The sequence below is a fragment of the Protomyctophum bolini genome (genome assembly GCF_963924005.1).
Source record: "Protomyctophum bolini genome assembly, chromosome: 5".
In the NCBI taxonomy this organism is placed as follows: Eukaryota; Metazoa; Chordata; class Actinopteri; order Myctophiformes; family Myctophidae; genus Protomyctophum; species Protomyctophum bolini.
The window spans coordinates 20,913,253-20,935,473 of record NC_137866.1 but is presented as its reverse complement, the minus strand read 5'-3'; the positions used below and the strand labels follow the sequence as shown (position 1 = coordinate 20,935,473).

At 43.4% G+C, this 22,221-nt stretch overlaps 1 protein-coding gene across 2 annotated transcripts; it reads right to left on the bottom strand.

The window, feature by feature from the left end:
• Positions 1 to 3,921: 3,921 nt before the first annotated feature.
• LOC308315337 (alpha-1,3-mannosyl-glycoprotein 4-beta-N-acetylglucosaminyltransferase C) lies at positions 3,922 to 16,715 on the bottom strand. Of its 2 annotated transcripts, XM_080763275.1 has the most exons (4): positions 16,609 to 16,686; positions 14,177 to 14,354; positions 8,663 to 8,917; positions 3,922 to 6,178 (listed from the first exon to the last, which is right to left on the bottom strand). In XM_080763275.1, exons 2-4 carry the CDS (start codon positions 14,268 to 14,270, stop codon positions 5,286 to 5,288), a joined length of 1,242 nt encoding a protein of 413 aa, XP_080619401.1. In that variant the 5' UTR covers positions 14,271 to 14,354; positions 16,609 to 16,686; the 3' UTR covers positions 3,922 to 5,285. The 2 variants fall into 2 exon arrangements, with proteins under 2 accessions (XP_080619401.1, XP_080619402.1); XM_080763276.1 differs by lacking the exon at positions 14,177 to 14,354 and having other exon boundaries at positions 16,609 to 16,715.
• Positions 16,716 to 22,221: the final 5,506 nt, after the last annotated feature.

Below are 22,221 nucleotides of genomic sequence, written 5' to 3'. Positions count from 1 at the left end.
CAGTGTCCTATTGTCTTGGCACTTTACTTCACAGGTATGGTAGAGTACCACGCAGTACACAGAAACAGATGTCCAAGCAAAGGTTCCAGTTTGAGGGTATTTATTGAATAGTTTGATGCAGTTGAAATGAACAAACATACCAGTGATATTGTAGCTAGTCCCCTTTCTGTCTGTCTGTCTCTGCTGCAGGCTCCCCATTCCCTGTGTCTAACCTGAATCACTACACCTGTGTGACCTCTAAATACACAACCAGTGCAGGCCCTTAAAACAAGGCTCCAGACCTCCCAAAACAAACTGGTCAGGCTCCTACTTGGCCTCACCCCCCGAACCCACCTCACCCCTGCCCACTTTGACAGGCTGGGATGGCTTAGGGTCGACGACAGAGTACAGCATCTTGCAATGGGTCTGGTCCACAAGATTAGATACACCACCAAGATACCCATGTACCTGTCTAAATACTTCCTTAATGTAAACGAAGTCCACACCCACAACACCAGAGGGAGTGCAACAAACCATGTACAACCCAGATTCGGCACAAACAAGGGACTAAATTCTTTTCGCTCCTATGCGACCAAAATGTGGAACGCCCTACCAACAGTCATTAAGACATGTGAATCCCTTGGCTCCTTCAAAACTGCTCTCAAAGGGCACCTACGGATGGCTGCAATTCGAAACTGGCCTCTGTAAAAGCTGAATTTGTATCTGGATTGTACTATGTTTTTGTATGGACGTGGTGTTGGGTGCCTGCACATATGCACACATGGCATCAACGCATGGTGTTGTGTGCAGGCGCCCTACACTCTGTCTTTGTACTATGGATTGTACTATGTTTTTGTATGGACGTGGTGTTGGGTGCCTGCACATATGCACACATGGCATCAACGCATGGTGTTGTGTGCAGGCGCCCTACACTCTGTCTTTCGTTTTCTTTTCTTTTATCCCCCTGTTCCCCTCACTGTATATATACTTTTTTTCCCTTTTCGCTTCCTATATGATGAATTCCTGTTCTGTTCTTTAACTACATAGAAGTGTCTATTTGTTTGTCTCTAAATGTTTTGATGAATTGAACAATGTGGACCCTGTTGTAAACAAGTGTAAGGCTTAATTGGGTCGTCCACTCACAGTTAACAGTCTTTGTATTGAGTTTGTGCTTGAAATGTACTGTAATTCTGCAAACTGTTAATAAAGATTTCAATCAATCAATCAATCACTTTGAAGCCGGCCACCAAGTGTTCAAAAATAATAGGCCAACAACATAACCAATAATATTGCACCATCATGGCTCCTACAAGTACTATGACAATATAGAGCTATTTAACACTTATTTTAACCAAAGAAAATCACTTACCCTATACCCTTTGAAGCCTTAAATTGTGCCAAAGTCTTTATGGTGTCGTCCACTCACAGTTAACAGTTGTTGTATTGAGTTGTACTTGAAATGTACTGTAATTCTGAAAACTGTTAATAAATCCATCAACCAATCAGCTTGTAAAAGTCCAGGTGTGGGCAGTGGGCACCTTCAGCGTGATGATAAAGGACAGCTGCAATCAAACAATGTAATAACCTGTATAAATCACACCCAGTGTGAAGTAAGCTACAGTACGTGCATGTGCTTGCATGTCTTAAACCCGCTTAGAAATACAATAGTATTAAAACATACAGTACATAGTAGTATTCCCTGACTTCATATATTCAGAACCATATATATACACAGTACACCAAAGTCCAATTTCCAGTAGACATAGCCTAGGCATACCCTGTCACTGTCATACAAATCATGAAAGGTAAGGAATGTTTTGTGTTTATAGTCTAGTAATCATTACTAGACCACACTGTGTTTGTTCCCAGTTTCTCAAGCACTTTGGTAAACAGAAAATGTCGTGTTACCAATCAGGATAACGAGCCCATACAGCATATAGGCCTACGCCCTGAAGCCAGGAACACTATAACATTGAAGCTGACGATATAGTCTCATCTGATTGGTTGAAATTGGCAACACTACTGAAAATACATTTTTTATTTATCAAAGAGAGACGGGGAGACCCAAAGACCCCTGCTGTTGAACAAACACTCTACAGCAATTATTACCATCAGACACTATAGAGCTATAACCTTTTCACCAAAACCCAACAATAATATCACTTACGCTACCTTTAAACATTAACCGGTTTTGCCATAAAGCAGGGGTGGGCAACTTTGACGATGGAGAGGGCCATTATATGTCCATACTCACTCCAGAGGGGCCACATTGCATGCATGTCGTACCAAATAATATTTTTGCTATATTTGAATTGAAATCCTGAATAATTTATTTATTGCTATTTTTAATTGAGATCCTGAAAAGTCATTTTAACTAAATACAAATATACTGGACATAAAAAAAGACAATGACGTCATTTGTAATACCACTCAGCAAGCTACTAATTTAGACTAAGTAATTAAAGCGGGTCATGTTTGCATGTTTGGAATTGTAAACAGCTGAAATCAATAACGTATTATCAGTATTCCGAAATGAACCTGAGGGCCACATTAAGTGAAGGTGGGGGGCCGCATGTGGCCCCCGGGCCGCCAGTTGCCAAACCCCTGCCATAAAGTATTCCTGTTATAATAAGAGGTTGACCAAGGTGAAGGACATAATGGACCGAAAACACGTTGGTTTCCGTGCGCCCTGCTAGCGGGCGAACTTGTGCCAGAACCACTACTTCAACAGTGGTCCTGTTTTTTAACCCATTTTGACCTGAGATTAGATTCTAAAAATGTTCTTCTACATCTTGAAAGTTTTCTGGAAAAGCTATGTTTCTATGTCAGTCGTCCTTCGTCATTTTTCAGAAATAGCAGACCTACAAGCTCGTAGCGCGACACTCAGTGGCACGCTATGAGCTTGTAGGTCTGCTATTTTTCAATAGCTAAAGCATGACATGATGCTAACACAAAAAAGGGTTCCCGCCCAGAAGCATCTCTTTGCACCTCAAAAAATAAATCCATACAATATAAAAACAGAAATCCATGGATAATGTTCAGCATTTTCAGGCTTCAGATACTGTTGGAGAGTGTAAAGAGACAGGAAACAGAGGGCAGAGAGGAGGACCATGCAAGATAACGTTCAAACTTAAGTGTTGACCCTGATGAAGGCCCAAACACGTTGCTCGTTGTTTTTTTAACCCTTGTTGTTTTTAATCATCATGAAATGAAGGATTTTTCTACTGCACAGAGGCTGACAGAGCTGCCTTGGACCCTCTTTTAACCCGTTTAGGACTGACGTCGAATTAAAAAAAGAAAAAAAAAAAAATGTCATTTTCTCTGAAAAACCTCCATGATCAGTGGTTCTCAATATTTCATGTCAAGGAACCCAAAAAATTATATGTAATTGGCCGCCGACCTCCCCATCTGAAAATATGTTGTAACTTCCAGGGAGTTAAAAACTGCAAGAAAATAAGAAGCGCTTCGTGGGTCCGAACTATTCAGGCCTGACATCGAAATTAAAAAAAAAGTCTTCTAAATCATGACAATTACTGAAAGATTTGAGGCACATTTTTCAAAAATAGCAGACCTACAAGCTTGTAGATCTGCTATTTTTCAATAGCTAAAGCATAACATAATGCTAACACCAAAAGGGGTTCCCGCCCAGAATGGGTTAAGTTCGCCACCTTCTTACCTACTCCTTCCACATTGATTTCGACTCATTCAAGGTATAGAACCTTTTAAAGAACTCGTGTGCTGTATTATTTGAAACCCTCTCCAAAGAGCAGTTTTTCTACATGTTAACCCATTTTGGGCGGGAACCCCTTTTGGTGTTTTAAACATTATGTTATAATTTAGCTATTGAAAAATAGCAGATCTACAAGCTCATAGTGCGCCACCGAGTGGCGCGCTACGAGCTTGTAGGTCTGCTATTTTTCGAAAAATCGTTAAAATGTGCCTCAAATCTTTCCGAAAATTGTCCTCTTATTTTCTTTTTTCTTAACATTTAAACTTAATTTGGTCCGTACTGAGCAGATGGTCTGTGTGTGCCGAGCCACCAGTCAACAACAGATGCATATATTATAAATGAGCAGGCAACTAGAAGAATAAATGGACTCCCTCCTGTACTGTACTAGTACAGTAGTTGACTACCAAGAAATAAGTCAAACTTAATAAAATTCTTACAGCATCTCTTTGGAAATTCTAATCATTGTTGCCATGTCCACTTATTATAAGCACCTTGTTTTCCCGTAAAGTTGCTTACTGTATACATATTGCATGTTGTATCCCAAGTGGAGTTGCTTCTTTGGTTTTCCTTCCTATAGTTTAAACAAGCTTTCTCAAACATGTCAAGGACCCCATCTGAAAATATTTTGAGATTGTAGATATATTTCCAAATAGCCAATGTATCTGGGATTAGAGTTGTTAAACTGATGCTATACAACTAATTTTGCCGGGGACCACCTGTTATAGAAAGCTGTACCTTCTATGGACATTTATAAATCTCGTCTAAAAACACACATGTTCTCCCTGGCCTTTTAACACCACATGCCCCTCCCCACTATTAATCATGTGTTGCTGTGCTCTCCCATCTCTTGTCTTGTTCTGTACTTCTTTTATTTTACTCGTTGTGTTTTTACTGTATCTTTTTGTGCATTTTGCCTACTGTATATGCTTGTTTTTTTTTACCCATTCTGACCTGAGATCAGATCTAAAAATGTCTTCTACATCCTGACAGTATTCTGAAAAAGCTATGTTTCTATGTCAGTCGTTCTTCGATTTTTCAAAAATCGTTAAAATGTGGCGCAAATCATTGAATATATATTTCAGAGCGAACATTTTTAACTTAAGCATTGGCTTCTGGGGGGTCCCTGGAACTACATATTTTGAGATGGGGGGTCCGTGGCCCAATAGAGATAATTCTGGGGGTCCTTGACGTGAAAAAGGTTGAGCACCACTGACATAGAAACATGTTTCATTATTATTATGACATTATGCTAACACATAATGCTAAAAGGGATTCCCGCCCAAAATGGGTTAAAAACAAAATTTCACTGGAGGAATCGCCTGGTTTGCAGGCGATGTTAGTCAAAGGTGATGCCTTTGGGTGAGAATGTGTTTGTCGCATATCATTCTCTCTCTCAGCACTCCTCTTCCTGTCTCTCTTTTCACTGTACATTCTATGGCAGAAACGGGCACAAATATTCTTAAAAAAAAAAAGAAAAGAAAAGTGACCAGATAAAAATGACCAAGTCTATGGTTTGAATTAAAATTGACCCTGTATAAAGTTCCACGGTGTTGATGAGGAGGAGGCAATCCTTTTTTCATGTCGTCACCCTGATTCTCTGGATCACGACCCAGTCGTTCTGATCGGCCGTGACTCGTATCCTCAGACAGGAGGAAGACGACTGCTGCTTCTCCACGTCCGTCACGACAAAGCGCCCTTTCTCCACGGAGCCCAGCGGGTGGAACATCTTACAGCTCTTCGCTCCGCTCTCCTCCGTCGTGACGTAAGGCTCGCGGCCCAGCTCCACCACCGCCGACTGCAGCAGGTCTTTCCCCGAGTTGGAGCCCGTTTCCACTAAGACTCCCTTCACCACGACAACGGGGTCTCTGAAGACCACCGTCAGGTGGTTCCCTTTGACGGGGGAACGGCCCCAGAAGAACCCGCTCCCGGGGTCCCAGGCGCCGCGGGGGACGTGCCCCGCGTAGACGGACATGTCCGTGAAGAGCTCCGCCGGGGGGTTGGAGCCGGGCAACTCGTCGAAGTCCATGTCCTTCAGCTTGTTCTGGGTGCCCCGGAAGGACGAGAACAGCCCCATGTGCTGGAACAGCGAGGGCTTCACGCGGATGGGCTCGCTCTGCGTCATCAGCCGGTGGAAGTGAGTGAGCAGCCAGTCGCAGGGCATCTCCTGGTAGAAGACGAAGAGCAGGCGCGCCAGCTGGGGGACGTCGGCCGAGCGGTACAGCTTCCCGATGTAGCCCAGCGCTGAGAACTCCAGCGTGGCCCACTTCTTGTTGGGGCCCTTGGCGTTCTGCTGCTCGACGCGCCGGCCGATGGCAGACAGGAAGTTGCGCGCGGTGGCCACGTCGTCCTCCAGCTGGAGGTAGTACTGGCCGAGGCCGGCGCTGTAGTGGAGCAGGAAGGAGTAGTCCACGTTCTGCTTGGAGCGGAAAGACACGCGGTCCGGAGGGTCGTTGTAGTTCCTCTTCAGTCCTATGGGGGCACGCACGCACACACGCACACACGCACACACGTACACACGTACGCACGCAAGCACGCATGCACGTACGCACACACACACGCACACACGTACGCACGCAAGCACGCACGCACGCACGCACGTACGCACACACGTACGCACGCATGCACGCACGCACGATGAATTGCATTTTTATAATTAATTTCATTTTTATAGCGCTTTTCCAAGTGCTTAAAGCGCGTTACAACGGTTCATTCATTCATACATTGGGAGGTGAAGCGGCGAACAGTCGACGCCAGCGTCCTCACTTCCCACATTCACACACCAACGGTGGCGAGCTCACACACCGACCGACTCATTGGAGGCAACGTGGGGTTCAGTCGGTTCTTGCCCAAGGACACTTGTCGACATGTGGACAGGAGGAGGAGCTGGGATTCGAACCGCCGACCCAGGGATCATTGGACGACCTGCTCTACCTCCTGAGGCACGCACGCACGCACGCACGCACAAACACACATCGGCCATGTGACATCTTATGTCGTGATTTTGTGCCCTAAACAAACAAGTAGCCTACGTATAGAATTGGCTGGCATATGACGTAATAATCTTCAAAAACCATGTATTGGAAAGGCTAGTGCGGAGCAAGACAGAATGAGACCAAGGAAGAGAGGGACAGAGTTTAGACACGAGGGAGAGAGAATAAGAGAATGATATTCGAACACGCTTAACCCATTCTGGGCAGGAAACCCCTTTTGGTGTTTTAACTAAGCATTATGTTCAGGGCTGCACACAACGTTTTTGGTTTAGTAGGCTACTCAGAGGAGCACCTGGAGGAGTTTCTTGCTGCTCCTAAAATGCGGCGACCCGTCTCGCCGGATGGATAAAAAAGGGATGAATAACTTATAGCAAAACAATATTTATTGCTTATTGGATGAGTGGGGAGTCAATGGAGGGTATTGCAACTCTAGATTTAGCCCTAGAATGGCTCTTGTTGTACATTCATCCCATTATTTAAAAAATCTAAATTTGCTAAAATCTAGGTCCATGTGTGGTCCAGCCCTATGGAATGCATATTATAATAAAAACAACTTAATACTTCCTAAGGATAATATGAGCATCAAAGCAATATTTAGATTTTTTATTATTTTGTATTTAAATAACCGATCTACTAGCTCACAACGTGTTGCGACACGTTGTGAGCTTGCAGAACAGCTATTTTTTTAACATGCGACACATCGTACGGCGAAGCATACATCTTTTGTTTTTAGCTGAGGCGATGTACGTAGTCAGACAGTCAGACACACATGGCTCCTCGGGGCAAAAATAAACAGTGTACACTACCCGACTTTACGATAATAAGGGACAGTATGTCGAGACACGGTGTTCATGTTGGACAGCAGCAGTGCCAGTCCGCAATGCTTTAAACTCTCCCCACTCCACTATGTCGGCACTAAAACCTTAGTACCCGTAAAAAGTGGGTGGCCGGTGCCTAGGCTGTGAGAGACGCTAATATGGTTTCTGCCTCGGATTCGGGTTCTGAGACGGCATCGCACACGAGCAACCACGCTGCTCCAGCAGCCGGAAAACAAACACAAGCACAGCGGCAAATGGGATGCCAAAGCATGCCCTTTTACACCGGGGACTACAGTAGTTTGCTATCTGAAACGGAGAAGACGAAATCATTTGTGTCAGGTTTTCCTGTCAACCGCCCTCCGCCTCCTCCCAGGCTCCCAGCAAGGCCAGCAGAAAGCAGCATGGAATCCTCCCCCTTTTGAGTAAGGACGCGCTGTGATTGGCCACAATGGCCAGTGAGCTTGTGCAAGACGTGCTGTGATTGGCCAGTAGCCACTTTGAGTGGCAGTCGGTGGAAAATGCTCTCGCCACAGATTTTACTAGTATTCCGGCCATAATAATCATTCTAGGCGGCCCCGGCTGTTGGTACGCAGAAGCGCTTCCCGGCGCTTGATTGACAGCGCATTTTGAATTTTGATGACGCATGCGCGGTAGCGCACCACTTATGTGCAGCCCTGATTATGTTATTCTTTAGCTATTGAAAAATAGCAGATCTACAAGCTCATGGCGCGCTACGAGCTTGTATATGTCTGCTATTTTCGAATAATCATAAAAAATGCGGCACAAATCTTTCAATAATATATTATTTCTGAACGAACGTTTTTCTTATTTTGACGTCGGGCCTATAAAGTTCAAATAACCCATTCTGAACGAGAACCCATTTTGGTATTAGCATCACGTTATGCTTTAGCTATTGAAAAATAGCAGATCTACAAGCTCATAGCGCGCCACCGAGAGCTTGTAGGCCTGCTATTTTTGAAAAATCGAAGAACGACAGACATTTTTAGAATCTGATCTCAGGTCAGAATGGGTTAATCAGACCAGTAGTGTGTGTCCAGTGGAAACCTCGTATGAATCTGATCTCAGGTCAGAATGGGTTCAAGTTCTGTTCAACAAACTCACATTGACAAAAACCAAACCAGTACCTGTGAGAGGGGGGTAATACCGCAGAGGAACGTGTATCACCAGCAGCGTCCCCTGCTCCAGCTCCGAGGGGAACGCGGCTCTGATTCCCCGCACCGTGCCGTCCCTCCAGAGGGGGTCGAAGTCCGGCAGCAGCAGCACCACCACCATGTCGGAGCGCTCCTCCTGGGACGAGTGGTTGAATATGGAGTGCAGCGTGTCGAGAAGATAGCTGCCCTTCAGCCTCTTCACTGACGCTAGACCGATAGCTAGGAACCCTGAGAAAGGATACAGAAAGTATTATAGGTGAGGTCACTATTGTATAGGTATTACGTGCGTGTTCACACACACACACACACACACACACACACACACACACACACACACACACACACACAAATACAGTATGTGCAACTGTGCACGGCACCGAAAGGGGCCAGCCCAGGCATCTGAACGGAACATTGTCTGTCTGTCTGTCTGTCTGTCTGTCTGTCTGTCTGTCTGTACGTATACGTACCGCATGTCCTCTGAGTAGACTATCCTTATATTTCCCAATAAAACTCTCCCTATAACTAACCCTATCCCACTAACTTACTGGTGATATAGTATGCAGTATTTGCAAACTTTTACTACTATTATTTGTTAGGTACGTACTCTGTTGCTATGTGTCATGTCAAGGAGCCATATACTTGTATATAAGATGTGAGAAATTAAATAAAATATTGCATCTGCAATCTATAGCCAAATAAAAGGTTAAAAAGGCCCATTACATAGAATTGTTTAATTTCTATTACTGTTCTCTACAGTTTACTGTAGAGAACTGTAGAGTTCTCTACAGTTTACTGTTGAGAACTGGAGAGTTACACTGGGACAGTAACAGACTAGAAAAGTCTTGTGAAGAAGGCAGGCTCTGTTGTTGGTGTTGAAGGATGCAAAGCACACTGCCCCGGGCAGCACACTGACACGGGCAGCGCACTGCCCCGGGCAGCGCACTGCCCCGGGCTGTCAGCGCACTGACCCGGGCAGCACACTGACCCGGGCAGCACACTGCCCCGGGCAGCGCACTGACCCCGGGCAGCGCACTGACCCGGGCAGCGCACTGACCCGGGCAGCGCTCTGACCCGGGCAGCGCACTGACCCGGGCAGCGCACTGACTCGGGCAGCGCACTGACCCGGGCAGCGAACCCCCCGCGCCTCCACGTTCTTCTGCCCCTTTTTTCCATACGGTTGTCCTGTTTTCGTCTGACTTTATACCTGATGTAAAGAAGACTTTTCTGGTTTTATGCAGCTTATTAGTGTGGTTGACTATTGTTATTGTAAAAGAGCGATACGTTGTCGCACTACTCCTCCCACAGTTTTTGCCGCACACACTCGAGCCATATGTCAAATTGACCGGCTTCATCGGGAATCATGTGCTTGTATTTTGCTAAGAGATCCGTTGTATAGTTTAATTGATATTAATGAATTAGTTCTCCATAGACTTATAATGGAGAAATCGAAGACTAAATGTAAGTATTTTTTCCCATTGGAGACCGTAAGCGACATATTTACAAGACTTGGGAGGGGGGTTCATAATAATTATGAAAATTAATTTAAAAGGAATTACATCAGTCGGCCTCATGGTGGAGCTATAACAGCCCACTTTACGTTTTTCCTCTTGAACCGTAAGTCGTAAAATAAAAAAATCTTTTTCCATGGATTCCTTGGGTCATGATGCATTTCCACATATAGGCCACGCCCATTTTAGTCAGGAAAGAAATTCCTGCTAATTTGAATTTTCTCCAAAACACACTTTTGGCTCCTCCTCCTACAGATTTTGTCCAAATCTCACAAAAATCGGCACACATGATCTCCGGACCTATCCGATTAAAACACCAACTGCAGAATTTTGGTAGTGCGTATCGTTCGGCCGTAATCGTCGTCCGAAGATAGTAGGAGGGGCCTATTTGACAAAAAATGCCATAAATCACGAACGGAATGTCCGATCCATTCCAAATTTAAATCGCATGTCACGGGTGGTTCAATCAACCAAGTTCCAAAAGCAATTCCATTTTCATCCATAGGGGGGCGCCGCAAATGCGAGAAATGTAACCGTTTGTCGCAAAAACATGATTTTTGGGAGATAAATCTCCTCCGAAGTAGTTATGCATGATCACAGGGGTGACGTGACATTGTAATTGGCTGGCAAAATTAGTGGGAGGGGCCTATTGACTGCGGCAACCACACATTGCATTTCTTCAAAATTGCGACCTTTCTACTAGTTTATATTCATATTTGAATAGAAAAGAGAGGTCGCACACAATGCATTGCGACGCATCGTGAGCTTGTAGATCAGCTATTTTCAAATGGTCGAAATATATAGGGTTGAAGTGGTTACAGTAATGTATGTTTTTCTAATCAAAATGTAAATCTCCAAAGTAACTAGTTGCGAACGCAGTGAGCACTTACTATGAGACCTAGCAGATCATGTCTGTCTGTGTGTCTGTCTGTCTGTCTGTCTGTGTGTCTGTCCCGCTATACGTCCAAATATGGAGTGTGTTGCATCAGCAATCACTCAGCTCCATATATGGGCACAAAAGGGGCCAGGTCCACATATACAGTAACAGCGGGACAGACACACAGACAGACAGACAGACAGACAGACATGATCTGCAGGGTCTCAGCTGCGTTCGCTTCCCGCGTTTGCGCGTCTTACTGGTAACTAAAGTTTTCAAATAATTGTAGTGGAGTAAAAGTACAAATGTTGGCTCTGAGATGTAGTGGAGTAGATGTAAATGTATTGGAAATTTGAATAAAGTAAAGTACAAATACCTCAACATTTTACTTAAGTACAGTATTTGAGTAAATGTACTTATTTACTTTCCACCACTGGGTTAACGGCAGGAGGATGAGTTAACAAAACGTCAACAAAGAGAGAAGTATATGACCAAGCTGTCCGTCTGATGACACAAAAGATTACAAAAGAAAGGAGAGAGAAGTATGACTAAGACACAGAAGTGGTCAATGTTATCCTCAACTTCATATTGACATCTGTTGTCCAGATCATATCTCACAGCAGGGCTGCAGGGCTGAATCATTCAGGCCGCGGTAGTCAAGTCATACACCCAGCCAGGCCACCCTATCGCTATTCCCACACACTAGTACGTTTGGATTACAACAGAGCCATAGAGTATAGACAGAGTTGCGACATTGAGGGGGCAGAAAACAGCCCGGTCACGTGGTTATAGTACTCACGCGAGCCCTATCGACTACAATACATTCCGTAAACTTCCGTATTTCAAATCTCTGTATTTATGCCAAATATTGCGATATCGATACGATATACGATATTACCGTTAAAATTTCATATTCTACATTTTAAGTGTTGCAACACTTATACATATACTGTACACGCACGCACACGTGTGGGGATTGAAAAACCATAAAACCTGGGTGATCTATTCTACTGTATGCTATCAAATTGTATGTTTATTCATGCAGCATAGTACTGTAGTATATTGGTGTTATAAGATGTATGTTATACTTTAGCTATTGAAAAATAGCAGATGCCACGCTACGAGCTTGTAGGTCTGCTATTCGTGAAAATGTGGTGCAAATCTTTGAATATATATATTCTGTCAAAGCGATCGTTTTTAACTCAATTTTTGCTTCATGGGGGGTCCCTGGAACAACATATTTTCATATTTTCAATTACATATATTTTTGGGGTCCTTGACATGAAAAACTCTAAGAATGACTGACAGAAAACTGACATTTGCAGAAATGTCTTCAGGTCTAAATGGGACCGGACCGCATCTCCATGCATGATATGATCTACTGCACCACGGATGGATATGTCAACATGAAGTCGAAATGAGTCATAGTTCTCTCTTTTTGTCATCAGTTTCCTCCTTTAAGCGATAGTAGCCGTATAGTAGCTTTTCGTGCTGGGGCTCTTTACCGTTTGTCGCAAAAACATGAATTTTGGGGGTTAAATCCCCCCCGAATTACTTACACATGATCTAACGTGTGACTTGAAACTGTAATTGGCTGGCAATATTAGTGGGAGGGGCATATGTAAGACACTGTGGCAACCACACTCTGCAATTTTTTTAAATTTTCTAGTTCCAATTGCGGTCCTTCCAGTGTTTTAGGCAAAGCGATGCAGGCCTAATTATTATATTATGTTCATTCCATACCAAAACTCTGTCGCGTGTGTGCGCGAGCGTGTGTGTGTGTTATTCTGATCTGTCATCTCTGCGTGTGTTGACAGACTCTACACACACGCAGAAGAACTGGGAGGCGGAGGAGGCGTGTGGGCGTGCTGCCCGGGCCCCGGGGCAGTGTGCTTTGGGAGTCTTTGCCTAAAGAATGGTGTGGAGGTGATGGCGGAGGTGAGAACAATTCAAGGACTGTCTAAAGGCTCATACATACTCAGTTTGTGGTGATAGCTTATCACCGCGGTGTAATTTTTAAAGGGTTGGAAAACTACACATTACGTCAGTCGCGGTGATGATCAGCTATCACCGCACAGACACAGACCCATCTCTCTGTTTTTACTATCAGACAAGTCTTTTCACTCTGGAGCCCCATTCCCCCCATTCACTGATTGGTCTAGAAGTTGGGTAAACCACAGGGAGGCGGAGTCAATCCTTAAGGACATCACCGCGAGTATGATGGCCTCAACTCTTATCACCGTTTTAGGTGATAAGCTATCACCTAAAACGGTGATAACCTATCACCAAAAACTGGAGTATGTATGAGCCTTTAAGAGGACGAGACACCCGTACGGTCTTCGCTATCTCGTCCTCTTTAGACAGTCCTTGGAACAATTAAGGAAGAAGCTGCAAGCTGTCGTGGCTAACCCCTCCCTGCACACCCTCCAGAAAGAGATAGTAGGACTCGGTTAGTTCTTCTCTTGAGACTCTTGCTTATCCCAATCACTCTTTTTGTTCTTATGCGCTTGGCCTTTTTTTTCCTTTTTTTAATCTCTCCTGACAGCTATGTCACTTATAACTGTAGATGTGTGTAAAGGAAATTACTGTGTGCATGTGTTCATATACTCATTAAAGCGCTAATACCGAGGGAAGTATAGGGGTACTGAGGGGGTGGAGGATCAACGGAGAGACTGATGTTGGTCTCTGATGTTGGTTGATAAAAGCCTCTGATAGAGATTGACTATACAACATCGTTTCCCGTGGGAATGCTCCCATTATTGTTCTCTTACACAATCACCGCATGAAAGACGTGATAATGTACTTCACTCTGTCAAATCAATCGTTTCAATGTGTTCTCATATTCTCCGGGTGACATTCCCAGTGGCATAGTCTGGTGTTCTGTGTCTGGGTATAATTTTGTTCTCCATACATACGACACCTCTATTTGCACTCCCTCTCTTCATTGCAGACTCAACTGAACAGTTTCATGAAACTTTATCTAATAGTTGCTGGGATGAATTAACAATAGGAATCTCGCTCACAGGCTATATTGTCTGGCAGTTGGACTGATGGGAGATTTTTTTTTTAAACCAAATGTGTGTGTCTTTAGTCTTTACTCACTGTGCCTGCTAGCTGGCACTCCGGCCAGGAGCTGATAAGAGACGTTGAACGGCAAGTAACCTCCCTGTTCGATCCAAGAGTCCTTGCTGCTCATAGTGGACGTCCATGTCAGATCTGTGGATGCATCTGGCGATGCATTCGCCAGGTCCTGTCTCACACGTCTCACACTGTCTGTCTCCTGACAGACAGACAGACAGACAGACAGACAGACAAACAGACAAAGTTATACTATGGTACTTGCCTAGAATTGCAGAGGTTACGCACAATTTAGTACCTCAATTGCACTAATTTATTTTTTATGTGTCAACAAAACTCTTCTTAAAAAGACCAATATAATGTAAATCACAGATAGAACTATACAAAAGTCAAATACTACCATTTCTGAAGTAATTACAATATGTAAGTAAAGTAAGTAAAATACAAATTCTAAACTAATTCGACTACTTCTCGACCTGGGGTCCATGACCCACCTTTTTGCAACCCATTTGGCTCCAAGTAGAAGACAGGGTTTTAAAGCAATTGAAAATGGGATTGACATTTAAAATTGTAAATGCAGCTTTGCCCTCTATATGCCCTCAGTACCGTATTTCAGACTTTTATATTTTATACGTGAATGTTGAGTACTAGTGTCCTGTATCTGTTCTGTAATTGTCATGTATCTGTTGTCTGTCCTGTGTGTGTATGTACAAACTTCAATAGAAATACTTGAATATATGCCGGCCCCTCAGTACCTGCATACCATTACCTGACCAAAAAGAAATGAGCGATGTGAACAATACTAGAGGGAGCAAGGACAACAATCTGGTACCACTACTTCTACCGCACTGCCACCCAAGTGTGGAATGACCCAACCCCTTCCTTCAAAAAATGAAAACACTGGTTTCCTGAAAATCCACTTTTTCTCTGTGCTGTTATCATTTCTGTCTAAAAGATATTCAATCAAGCATACCTCCCCATGCCTTCCGCATTGGTGGTTTGCAGCCTTCATTTTAAAGGAATGCAGTGTCACAATAGTTTGATGAAGGTGTCTAACCTTGATCAAAGGTGAGGAGGAGGTCTGTGTATTAAGGGTTGGGTTTCCATGAATTATGTTTGTTGAGTGAGTGTTATTATTCTGTCATTTAGTTGTTGACGAAGATTAGATTTACTTGTCCAGTTCTGCCCTCTTTTGTCTTAGTGCTCCCTCTCAACAGATGTCATGCCATGTTTTCTCTTTTCCACCGTGGTCATACAGTTGACTTGACTCACACATACTACAGTACCATACGTGGTAGCGATATCACGTACAATACCACAAATCTCCAGCAACATATCTTACCCCCTCAGGCCGGGCACCCATATTTGGGTTCTGTACAGTATGTACAGTATTCAAAAATGAATATGAATAATTAATATTTGAAGTTTTTCAGAAACCTTAGGTCAGGATTTAGAGGCGTTTTTAGAATCGGCCTTAGGCCTAAATGGGTTAAAAGAATATACGGACATGTTGCACATACGAAAAGCGGTCACTGGAGCAGTGGAACCCCTGTTTTGTTGTTGGTGCTTGTGTTGTTGTGGAGCATTTGCTATAACAAAGTACAGATTAGACTAGACCCCAGTAGTGACATTGCTGTAACTTTATCTGGAATGTAAGTGATGCTGTTGCTGCAGGGGTGAACTTTGGGTAGCAATATAGTATAATGGACGCCTTATAGGCTCAGTGACCTTGTGTCCGCCCTGAGACTGGGAGGTCGGGGTTCAATTCCCGGGCCGGGTCATATCAAAGACTCTAAAAATGGGACCCAGTGCATCCCTGCTTGACACTCAGCATCAAGGGTTGGATTGGGGGTAAGTCCCTGCGACATACTAGCGTCATGTCCAGGTACATTAAGCTGCCTCACGCTACAGAAACAGGAGACAGGCTCCTGCCCTATATGGGCCCCATGGCTCAGCAAGGCTACTACTACTTATACTACTAAGGGAAATGACCCGATCTACTCGTCTTATAAAGTTTCAGGCGTGTGCTGGGTGCAGATTCAAACGCGTTTCGGCGCACAGGCCTTCGTCAGTGTCAAAATTGGACACTGACGAAGGCCTGCGCGCCGAAACACGTTTGTCTGTCTGGTATGACTGCTGCTGCGGAGCACTATCTTTATTAATAAAGACTCTTACTCGACTGAGATGCCTTATAGCCCCCCCAGCCCCCCCCCCCAAAACCACCACCAGCCCCCACTGCCTATTTTCAATTAATGTTATAGGTTTATGCAAGATTGTCTACATCCAGATTTTGGGTCACAATGTGTGTGTGTGTGTGTGTGTGTGTGTGTGTGTGTGTGTGTGTGTGTGTGTGTGTGTGTGTGTGTACGTGTGTGTGTGTGTGTGTGTGTGTGTGTGTGTGTGTGTGTGTGTGTGTGTGTGTGTGTGTGTGTGTGTGTGTGTTTGTGAGTGCTTACAAGTCTAGAAGAAGGGACCTTGTTGAGAATAGCCAATGCCACTAGAAACAAAACTCCCACAGCAACTGTCTGCTTCAAATGACACCGCATTTCCTTTACAAGCACCTATACGAGAGAGAGAGAGAGAGAGAGAGAGAGAGAGGGGGCGGGGTGGAGGGTCACAAAGAGAGAATAGGTCTTTCATTTCGTCAAGGTGTAACTCAGTCAGCACGGTAGTAAATAATTCAACAAAACAGCCATGTTTCAGGGTAACAATCTACTCTTAACTAGTTTTAGTAGATTGGAGTAGACAAACACACAAACACACACAAGCGCATGCGTGCGTGAGTGTGTGCGTGTGTGCGTGTCCAGGACTGAAGAGGAACTAACAGTCCTTCAGAATCAGACCGGTTGTCTTTCCACTCCAAGCAGAACGTATAGACCAGGGGTAGGCAACCTTTGGCACCGGTTGCCAACATTGGCACAAAGGAGGGTGATCACAGACACACTGGCACACTGGCAGAGGTGAAATATGTAAGACAAATTTGTTGGACTTTTTTTGGTGTAAAATGACGGCACACTGATATAGAAAATAGAAACATGGCATTTCATTTCTGAATTCTGAAAGGTTGCAGTCCCCTGACAGACTATATTCCTTCCTGCTTCACTACAGTGCTGGTGTGTGTGTGTGTGTGTGTGTGTGTGTGTGTGTGTGTGTGTGTGTGTGTGTGTGTGTGTGTGTGTGTGTGTGTGTGTGTGTGTGTGTGTGTGTGTGTGGGTGTGTGTGTGTGTGTGTGTGTGCGTGCGTGCGTGTGTATTTGGTCTGCCTTTCAACAATAATGGTTTGATTGGGAAAAGAGAAGTCTGACTGAGTTTATCGAGTTTTTGGATTCTTTGGTCCTTTGAATCCCCTCTGAGATTTTTGTGTGCTGACTGACTGCAATTGTTTGCTATCGCGTAATGCTGGTTTTGGGGAGCTCAGCTGCTTAACCTTGAAGCTAGTAAAATATCACTTGCCCTCAACAATGGAAAATGAACGGCTGACAAACAGCTATGCTCAGCATTGAGAGCCAGCCAGCATGCAAAATCTGTTTACTAAAGAGTTTGGTACAGTAGATGTGAGGAGACACATGTGACTACATGAGCAAACACCTTTATATTAGTGCTAGGCAACAGCTGGTCCGTGGGCCATATAGTTTCTAATATCTAAATAAATAAAGTGAACAATATCTGACTGATAAAACTGGGTAGGATGAATAAAGGTAACACTTGCAGATAAGGTTCTGAAATAATGATTAACAAAAAAATTACCCATGGGGATAACCAGGAAGGACCTCCAGAGAGACAGAGTCTGCTCACTAACACTCATCGTGGGCATAGATTTGGGCGAAAAAATCTGATCTATAAATGAAAACATGAATGCCATGAATCATGATTAACTAACTACAGTTAATTAATGATGAATTAATCATGATTGAATGATCAATTGATGAATTGTGATGAAATAATGCTTAACTAATGCTTAACTAATGTATTAGTTTTTATTTTTTGTGACCAAGTTTTTATTAAGCATTTTTCATTTTCATTACAAATCCCCCATCTCCCCACCCTCCCCAAGGTTCCAATTATCATTGCAACAAGAAAAGACATTTCATCAGTTAGTTTGACATTTTACAATATATAGGTATCTTGGCTGATAGACTTACATAAGATTGAAAAGTAGGCATACATACAAACATACATACATACATACATACATGTACATTTAGAATATGGCATTATAGTTGTGCTTTGACCTTTTCTACAGCCTCTGTAAGTGCTTCAATAGATTGCAGAAATAGTAAATACATTCAGAAATAGTATTTTCCATTTTTTTTACAAAAAGACTACGTATGAGGAGGTTTCCATCTAGACACAAGGAGATTTTTTGCAGCAGTAGTTCGAGCAAAGAATACTTTTTTGAATGACTGGTAGTGAGTGTGGAGTCATCATTTAACAAAGAAATCTGAGGGAGACATGGTACCTTGATTGCAAATATTTCAGATAAGGTCCTAGCTACCCGAGACCAGAATGTCTTGACCCTGGGACATTCCCAGAACATATGCATATATGTGCCCACAGTTCTCAATGGGCACAACTAATGTATTAGTTAATCATTATTTCATGAACCTTATCTGCAAGTGTTACCTGAATGAATGCATAGTTCTCTTTCCATCTTTCTTTGATTGTTCCGTTTTCACTGTCAACTTACCTCTTTAGACTTTTGTATGAAAAACGCCTCAAAATGTTTAAAAAACAAACCAAAACTGTGATTCATTTGAAGTTCTCTCCATTCTAAGAAGAGACCTTGAACCATGAAAGAGCTCTTGTTTGAAAAGCTACAGTATTATTGCATACACTGTACATGTAGGCTATATAACTGTTCCAGACAGGTCATAATTAGCTTTTATTATGTTCTGGCCCACCATCTAATGGCTTACATTTAGAAATACGTTGGCGCAAGGCAATGAGAATAACATAATGTAAAAATAAAAAATCACTTACTTTAAAATACAAGTTATTTATTTAGTAGAAAAAAGTAAAATAATAATAAAAAACTACTAGCCTACTTCAGGAGTAGGTACATTGCAGGTTAAAAATGCTGAATATCAGCTTTACTGGTCTATAGGGTGTGGAGTGGACTATTTGAGGTGCACTAGTGCTCTGATCTAATTCTGCACTAAACTTGGCAAAAACCCTGTTCAAAATGACCAGTGTATTTCATTACAAATTCGGAAATATTAGGCAGGAAATATTGGATATTCTATTTCATAGAAGTGAGAATAATTTGGTCAGAAGAATATTGCAGCAATGATTAAATACAAATAAAGAGATTAATTGAAAGGAAAATGTATCCTGTATTATGGCATCATAAAACAGTGCTGTGTGTGAACTATACCTCCCTCCCTCAGCAAGGCGTCTATTATAATCTGTATTCATTTTAAAGTGCACTGTTGCACTCTGTATTTGTTTTTATTCTGTAAAGCACTTTGAATTGCCTTGTGTATGAAAGGTGCTATATAAATAAATAAAATTGCCTTGCCTTGCCTTGCCTTGCCTCGTCGATATACGCTGTGCAGAAAAGTGTTGAGACAGACAGAGCTCCTCCAGAAAGTACATCAACAATAATAATGGGTTGGTCATGCTGGCCGCTGGTCTGGCACGTTATATTACAGGACTGGAGTCAGGAGGGAGGTCCAGCTGAGAGATGACTTCCTCATTACGTGCTGTATACTGTGCTGTAAGGGGTAGGCTACGGTAGTTACAGCACGTGTAGCCTAAATGGCTAAATATCGAATGTCAATTCATGTTTTATTTCCATGGCTGCTGCCTGCTGCTGCTGAGGCAGCTGCACTGCTGAGCTCAATTAGAGTTATTTCTGGCGTTGCTACTCCATCGACTTTTTTTCGACATTTAAGCTTGCTTTATTGTATTGTAAATGTATATAGGCCTAATCATGTTAAGTTTGTAAAAACCGTGTCGCGTCAATGTTCTTTATTGAATAAACTATAAAGTATGCAGCTACAGTAAAGGCAGTACACAATACATATCAAGTACACTGTATCTCAAGTTCAAGTACACAGACTTATGCATGGACAACTCATAACAGACTGTATTTTGAGAAGGCAGCGGGTGAGATGTGCGTGCAGTAATAATGACACCAGCAGTAGGCCTATCATTATGAGTGACGGAGAAGTCAAAGTAGACATGTGCAGATCATGACACCTGTGAGGCGGTTTTACAAGTGTTGTGTGTGATCACATTACAGCTTGCCTTAATTGCTTTAATTTCTTCTGTCTTCTTGTTTATCCATTTACGCCTGAAGCCCTGCCCGATTCAAAAAATAAATACAAAAATAATAATGTTGCTTCAAACTTAGCTCTGGTCCATAGCTCTATATGCGTTTAATTTAGAAGAATCGTAGAAGCAGTAGAAGGCTATGGACCAGATACTTAAAACTGTACAACTAGCTACATACAAATCATTTGAAAGCTTGATTCTCAACCTTTCACACGCAAGCTGGAAATCAACGACATGTACCCTGGATCCAGTTCCGACTAGATTACTCAAAGAGGTCCTGCCTCCGGTTGGTACATGCCTACTCAATATGATCAATATGTCCTTGGTGACAGGCTACGTGCCACAATCTTTCAAGGTAGCGGTAATCAAACCTCTACTCAAAAAGCCTACTCTTGATGCAGGCATTCTAGCTAGCTATAGACCTATATCGAACATTCCGTTTCTCTCCAAAATTCTCGAGAAATCTGGTTGGCATCAGGGGTGACGCACTGAAATGGTTCGAGTCCTATCTGTCTGTCAATGGTCAGGCACCACAATATCTCAAGGATCTCATTGATCCCTACAAACCGAATAGAACAGCAGTGCGTCTACAGTATGCAAATATGCTTACTGTCCCAAAAATATCAAAAGTTACAATAGGAGGCAGGGCGTTTAGGTCCCAGGCACCTCAGCTGTGGAACCTTCTCCCGGCTTCGGTCCGTGGGGCTGACACGCTCTGCACATTCAAGACTAGGTTGAAAACCTTTCTCTACGACAAAGCCTATGGCCAGACTTGTCTCCGGGTCTAGCTGGATACCATGGTCGTACATTGTTGTGTGGGTTTGTCTCCCAGCAGTGCTTGTAATATACACTATATAGTATATAGGCTCCAGTAAGGCCTGCCACTAATCCAACATCCGGGGAATCTCTCCCCGGAGTCTCTTTTCGTCCTCCCCGTCGCAGTTCTGTGGACCTCTAATATTAACCCCCAACTGACTGCCGAGTGTGACCGTGGATCAGGCCTCTTCATGGAGCCCACCAGAAGTGTGACCTGGACTCGGCCTCACAGAGCTCGACCTGGACCAGATGTGGTTGTGGACCAGACCCCTCCACGGAGCCCACCTGCCTATTCTCTGTCTTTTCTCTCTCTGTCTATCTCTCTCTCTCCCTCTATCCCCCCCCGACACGGTCGAGGCAGATGGCCGCCCACCCTAGAGTCGGGTTCTGCCTGACGTTCCTTCCTAAAGGGGAGTTTTTCGTTACCATTGTCGCAATATTGCTTGCTCTGGGTGGATCTTTGTTGGTTGTAAAGTGTCTTGAGACAACTTGTTGTGATTTGACACTATAATTAAATTGAATTGAATTGAACTAGGCCTACGCCAAAAGCAGTTCCTGTTTTGAAAGTAAAAAAACAAACCCAAAGGGAGTTCCGGCCTAAAGAATAAAACAAAAGAGGTGAGAGGAGACAATATAAATACTGTAGGCTAATGGAACATGAATACATCAAATATTAAAATTGCAAGGTGTGGACTATTGTGTTTGGTTCTGTAGGGGTATCTCCAATTTTTGGGTCCATCGTCTCTATGGGAGTTACACCCAGAATATGAGAACACATACCCACCCAGGGGTTTTAAATGTCCTGACACAGGAGAGAGGCAGGGAGTGAGGGGAGAGAAGGGAAATCAAATGTCTAACCGCCACCAAAGAGCCCACACGGCAAGACACACGTCACTCTTCAATCACTGCAAATACTTGCAACCATTTCCCCAAACAAAGGCACCGGTCTGTGGTCAGTTCAGACTTCTGCAATGTCTT

Bases quoted from the DNA above. Each gene is read 5' to 3' on its own strand.
- LOC308315337 (XM_080763275.1), bottom strand. From the start codon at position 14,270: ATGAGCAGCAAGGACTCTTGGATCGAACAGGGAGGTTACTTGCCGTTC. The intron at 8,918-14,176 runs GTGAGTAAAGAC...ATCCTTTCTCAG, and splicing joins AGTGCCAGCTAGCAGGCACA to GGTTCCTAGCTATCGGTCTA. The intron at 6,179-8,662 runs GTACTGGTTTGG...GTGCCCCCATAG, and splicing joins GTATTACCCCCCTCTCACAG to GACTGAAGAGGAACTACAAC.